This window comes from Haemaphysalis longicornis, unplaced genomic scaffold (genome assembly GCF_048455015.1).
Source record: "Haemaphysalis longicornis isolate Haplotype H1 unplaced genomic scaffold, Haemaphysalis longicornis Haplotype H1 scaffold_7, whole genome shotgun sequence".
Taxonomy (NCBI): Eukaryota; Metazoa; Arthropoda; class Arachnida; order Ixodida; family Ixodidae; genus Haemaphysalis; species Haemaphysalis longicornis.
Genome location: NW_027526422.1, coordinates 13,266,658 through 13,272,886, shown reverse-complemented (window position 1 = coordinate 13,272,886; position 6,229 = coordinate 13,266,658). Strand labels below are relative to the sequence as shown.

The window sequence follows — 6,229 nt, the reverse complement described above, 5'->3', positions numbered from 1 at the left end:
CTGAAGTGTAACATTGAGGCAGCTCAAATTATCAGTGATATCACTGAGGAACGCAAGGGAGTGAAGCCACTTTTCGTTTGACAGCTCAACAATGGCCCTGTTCTTGCTCTTCATGAAGGCGTCAATTTACTCTAGGAGATCAAAAAATCGCTTAAACACTCTTCCACGACTCAGCCATCGTACCTGTGTATGGTAAAAAATTTCACCATATTCGCTGCCAACCGCTTCTTAAAGAGATACGAATTGGCGGTAGTTAAGAGCTCTTGAATGGATGATCACTACGCTGAGCACTATTGCCATGACGCTCTTCATCTGTCGAGACTTGCCGCACAGTGCTTCTTGGTGCAAAATGCAGTGAACCGCGGCAAATATATTGGTGATTCCGAGTGCAGCGAGTTTCGTCCGCAATCGACCAGCAAGCCCGCCCTTGCATCCCACCATTGATGGCATATCGTCTGTAGCCAAACAAACAAACTTTTCCCACGGTATTCCAGCGTGTTCGACCATTATTTCGAGAACAGAAAGAATATCCGTCCCTGTGGTCATGCTTTTCATTAGAATTAAGTCCAGGAGATCCTCAGTGACGTTCAGGTTTTTGTCTACACCCCTTAGAAAAATAGCGCATTGTGCATTGTCTGTAATGTCAGTGCTTTCGTCAACTGCAACAGGGAATGCTTCAAACCCGTGGCATCGGTTGATTAATCCTTTTTCAATGTCTTCACTGATCTCGCTAATTCTCTGGGCGACTGTGTTTGGAGAGAGGCTTATTTTCTCGAATGTCTTTTTCATGGTGGGACAGGTAGCATCAGCGACTCCAAGCAGGCACTGCTTAATGAACAGGCCTTCAGTTAAGGGCTTGGATGATAAGGCAAGCTAAGAAATTATGAAGCTTGCCCTTACCGTTTCATCGCTTGCTTTGGCCGCCGTTTTAAACAGGTTTTGCTGCTTTCCCGACGCCGCCTTCAGTTGAGTCACGGTGTTCTCGCGAACGTTGCCAGTAAGAGCAGCATACTTCTCGTGATGGCAAGACATGAAGTGGCGCCGCACACCGTACTCCTCCGGCACAGCCACAGTCTGGTGGCAGACTAAGCACAACACCTTGTCTCTTGATAACGTGAAGAAATAAGGAAGTTCCCATCGCTCCTGAAAGCACCTCTTCTCGTCTTCCACTTGCGTTTTGCAGACTGCTTAGACAACGAGATTATGGCTCGCTAGACTTCCACAGTTTGCAGATAGTCCAAAAAGATAAAAAAGACACCTGTCACATTTACGGAGTTGACAAGCACGTAGGAGCACAATTATGTAGTGCGCTCTATCATGATTGACTTAGGGCGCCGCTACCTTCCCCAGTGCTGTCAACAGATTGCGAGTCAGAGAATAGGCGCTTAATTTGGCGTCTCAATTTAGCGCACGCGCACAGATATGGGACGTGTGATGTCTGGAAGTGCACAGTTTCGAAGTGCAAGGTTCAGTCTTTTCCTCAGCAGCGCGATGTCGCTCTCTCCCAGGTCATAAATAAGGCTGCGACATGTCCCCAAACGCACGTGGGTGCATTTTGGAGCCCAAAACTAGAGTCCGACGTGTGACTGCGCCCTTTTCGCCACAGCTACAGCGCTGTAAAATTATTTGACACAAAGACGAACAGGAAAGCAAATATCCACGAACACCACACAACGCCCGGAAACCTTCGCGCTTTCGCGGAAGCCTGGAAAACTCTGGTCAAGGTACCGTCTTCTCATTACTGACGTGCAGACCCGTTGGCAGGGTCATAAAACGCCGCAGGGAGTTTCTCCACGGCCTGTGCTCGCCCAGCCCTGTGCGCACTGTAGAGTGCTCGATTAACAAGTCGCAGTTGCTTGCAACCATTCTGCACCCGGCTTAACGACGCCCGAATTGAGGGTCCTCCCGAAAAGGGGGGTGTCCATTCCGGTAACGCGAAGCCGTGAAAGACGATATCCACGCGTTTCGAGCAGTCTCTGGCCATGTGCGCCCTTGGCTACACAAGCAGGGCGCGCACTCACGCATTCGCTTAAAAAAACAAAAATGAATGAACCAAGGGGCCGCAATACAAGGGTCTGCAGACCGCATGCGGCCCGCGGGCCGCGTGTTTGCGACCCCTGTTCTAGAGTGACCCTGCCCGAGCCAGGCTGCAGCATCGCCGGGCATGCACCGGTTTACGGGGAGCGCGCCAATGTGCTTGCGTCTACATAAACGTTGCGGCTGCTGGCTGATTACGTCTAGCGAGATCAGCATTCACGCCATCGGTGCGCTAAATCCAAATATGCTGGGGGAAATCAACTCAAACTTTCTCAAATTATCACAACAGTCGGTTGATCGCAAATAAAAAGTACTATATTATAAGGTCCGTTGAACCAATCACAACGCTCGATTCAAGTGACGTAGTTAGCCGGACACTCCTGTCTAAGGACTGCTCCCGAACGGAAAAGAAAAACGTTGTCCGACACGGCCCACTTGTTGGATGCAACATGTCGGACGAAAACGGCAACAGTAGGACTCTGGTGCGAGTTAGTTGTTTCATGTTCATAAAAAAAAACCAACGCGCGAACGAAACAGGACCGAGGAATAGAAACACGTACAACACAAATGGGTACTGACTACCAACTGTTGTTTATTTTTTCCAGCATACAAGCAAATTTACACCAAAAAAAAACGGAACACGTTTCTAAGATAAGTTAGTGGATAGCAAAAGAAAAACATTCTCAGCAAGTTTTCGATTACACGAACCCGTCTTAGAATTGAATTTCTTTACCAAACAGTGACAAGGATGGTGTCCTTATGCATTTGTCATTCGCTTTTTTTATGTAATAGGCTTCTAACTACGTGTTTGTGTTCCTCGGTCCTGTTTCGTTCGCGCTGTTGGGTTTTTTTTATGAGGACAACAGGCTTAATGGCAACAGAAAAAATTTATTCCTAATGCGAAATTTGTGTGCAGCTCGAACTGGAGTCTTCTGGGTAACAGAGCATATATCTGCTGCTTCTCAGGAAGTGATCGCGTCACGTGTAAACGCACGGCGCCGCGCGCTTCTGCGTTGTCGCGCAGCGCGTCGCCGCTGGAGGCGACCATGCTCTTGCAAACCGTGTTTAAACCTCCTGCGCAAATATCTCGTGGTTCGGATGAGCCATTCACGTAGTAGTAGCATAGAAACTATGGTAGTAGCGTCCGCCGAAAGTGTCACGGGAAGGCAGTGAGAGATGACGCCATAGCAGCGCGTGCCGACCTCCCTTTCGCAATTTCGCCAGACGCTCCCACGAGCATCTCGTCAGGGCTCGGCATACTTCCCTCCCCCGCACACTTTCGCCGCTTTTCACTCCGACGTTTTCCTCCTGCCTTCGTTCGCTCAGTTACGACGCCACCACCGCTGCAGTAGCAGCTGCCAGTGTGCTCGTGCACTAAAAAGAGTCCACCGCCATCGACGCACGGTTCAACAAAAATGAGCATGTTTCATCACGATCATGAAATTGAAAACTGACTTATTACACTGCAGTCAGCGCCTAGTGATTGCCCTATGCACGTGTATGTTCCCCGATCGCGTGCATCATAGCGTGAGGAGGTTCGGTTGTAGGCTATGAAATATTCGAGCAACGTAAGAAAGCGTCCGGGGACGCAAACAAAATGGATGGTCAAAAGAGGCACACGCAGGCGCTGCAGTTCGAACTATCAACTGCAACGGTGATAGTTCATTCGAACAAGCAGCAACAGTTCTTTGCGCATGTGCACATAACTGTTTCGCCATGAGTCAGATATATATTTTTTTTATTTCCTATGTATAAAAAAAAGCATCAGTGCTGCAGTTGTTTATTTTGTTTCTTTCTTATGCTGTTAAATACGCCCTCTCTCCATACTAGAAAAATAAAAATTACTGCTCAAGTCTTCACCATCAGCATACCGTCATCCCAGAGCTTCCTTATCATTAGACGTATCATAGACGGACGTCACCAATAAAGGGAGCCTTACACAAATAGTTTTTTTTTATGCGTGGACGAGAGGAGGACGCCAGCGCAATTTTTGTATTTGTTTAGACCAACGTTCAGTCACACTCGCCGGCTCTGCCTGAGGGAACAACCAATAGGAGTGCACCAAGGTTTTTGCCAACCGCTATAAAGCGAGCCCCTTGCCCGCACTAAGCACATTCGTGGAAGCACCGTAGCAACACGCAGGTACGCTGATGTTTTGAAGCTAGGAAATACCGCGCTAAGAAATGTTAATTGTTTGACTGTGCGATTGTTTAACGTTTCTTTAATTTTTTAGCCTCAGCCCAGCATTTTACCATGAAGTCACTCCCGGTGATGCTGCTGGTCGCTCTCGCGGTCGGCGTCCAAGGCCAGAACCTGTCTCCACGGACGTTCGCGCTCTTCCCCAGCGGCCTTGCCGATCAACAGGGCCACCACAACGCCCACCCGCAGCAGCAAGGGAGCCACGCCGTCCAGGCCCAGGGGCACCACAACCCCGTCCTATCGGCCCACCAGTCGCACGTAGGGCACGTTAACCAGGTTTCCGCCAACGTCCATCCTGGCCACGTTGTTCCTGAGCACCATAATGGTCACGAGCACGTGCACAATCATCAGCCGTCTGCTGCGACGCCTGCCGTGGGCAACGCGAACACGGTTCCTGTGCTCGTCTGCCGCGTTGTCCACGTTCCAGCACCACCATCCCCTCCTGCCCCTTCGTCCACGGGTGCCGGTTCTGTTGTGCCACCCGCTGTTTTCGGCAACATCTCCAGTACGCTGGAAACAGTCGTCGGCAGGGTCGTGGACCCGGTCGTGGCCCTGCTGCACAACGCTTCGGTCTGGCTCAACCGCACCGCCCACCGCCACCCCGTTCACGGAAACCACGTACACCAGCACCACTCCTCGGTGTCTGCGGTGGACGCCGTGCACCACAAGGTTCTGGCGCTCAAGATGCACAAGAACCCCACGCACACGGGCTCCGGTCACAGTCCGGTGACACACGCCACTGCTCCAGGCGCTCCTGACCACTCCGTTGTCACTACGGCTATCACCCCTTCCCGAGTTCCTGCCCAGGCCCTCACGAGCACGGTTGGCGCTCCCGCACCACGGCTCTTCACCGAGCCTTCACTTTCACCGATCCCTGAAACTACCAGTACGTGGACTGTTGTCACGTTCGGAACGTCTAATTCGTCTACTGACGGGTCAACGTCCACCGACGTTCCTCCTTCTGTCACTCCATCCACCTCGGAAGCGACGTCGGTCAAGTCCACCCGTATCTTCGCAACCCAGCCTCTGACCACCGTCAGTTCAGCGCCCAGCTCCACTCTGGCGGAAGCCCTGTTCGCGCTCACTCCCAGGGCGCAGAGCGCAGCTTCGACCCCAGAACTGTGCAGGCTACTCACAATACGGTGCGAACCCAGGTTCCGCCGGCGGCTTTGCCAGTTGTACGAAGAATGCCTGCTCAGCGGCGCTCGTCCAAGGCAATGTTTAAAGGCGCTGACCTCCGTAGTTTCCAGCGATGAGCGCTGCACTCGAGCGTAGGACTGCTGGTACCTTGGAAGAGTATTTGCATGTCTTTTTATATATGTATACTGCCAGTGACCTTTTTTGCACTGCGTGACGACCGGTGAACTTCATTCGTGGAAATAAAAGCGGGCTATTTTTATCCTAAATCCTGCCCCTATGCTCGTATTTCCCTGAGGATCTTCGCTCCAGGATTTTTTTCTACGTAACTGGCGTAGGCATCTGGGGTTTGCAACCATCCGCCATTTCGAAATTCAAGATGGTGTTGGGCCGCGTTTTGACCCTATGCTTTCTCTCCCACTTAGCCGCAACGCTCACTGCAGGGTGCCGCGCGGCGTTTCTTGCACGCCTGCGCACATGATAAACCACGTTACAACTGTCGGTCACCGCTTTCTGGGTGCGCATGCTGAAACCCCTTTTCTTCACAAGTGCCTACAGATAATCCGTCTTCGCCGGTATACTTCTACACCTATCCATATTTTTTTAAGAATACTCCGACCGCGAACAGTGTAGTGGCTTGTACGAGCGCAAAAAAATGCGGAATTTGCGCTTCGAAATTTCGTCATTACAACAGCGCACACGCAGGCCATTGTAAAGAAATACTAACCAATTGCGGGAACTAGTTAAAAAAACTTCGCTATTGCTATCGGTCTTCCAAGCATCGTTCTTGGCATAAAATTATGAACTAAATAAAACTAATTGAACACCGCGAAAAATGGCGCTATCTGGGCTGTGT

The 6,229-nt window shown here is 50.8% G+C and overlaps 1 protein-coding gene across 1 annotated transcript; it reads left to right on the top strand.

Moving 5' to 3' along the window:
- The first annotated feature begins 4,039 nt into the window (after window positions 1–4,039).
- LOC144144558 (uncharacterized) lies at window positions 4,040–5,642 on the top strand. Its single transcript, XM_077676068.1, has 2 exons — window positions 4,040–4,179; window positions 4,271–5,642. Exon 2 carries the CDS (start codon window positions 4,291–4,293, stop codon window positions 5,509–5,511), a length of 1,221 nt encoding a protein of 406 aa, XP_077532194.1. The 5' UTR covers window positions 4,040–4,179; window positions 4,271–4,290; the 3' UTR covers window positions 5,512–5,642.
- The last annotated feature ends 587 nt before the right edge of the window (window positions 5,643–6,229 follow it).

Excerpts from the sequence above, each read along its gene's own strand:
- LOC144144558 (XM_077676068.1), top strand. The coding sequence starts at position 4,291 with ATGAAGTCACTCCCGGTGATGCTGCTGGTCGCTCTCGCGGTCGGCGTC.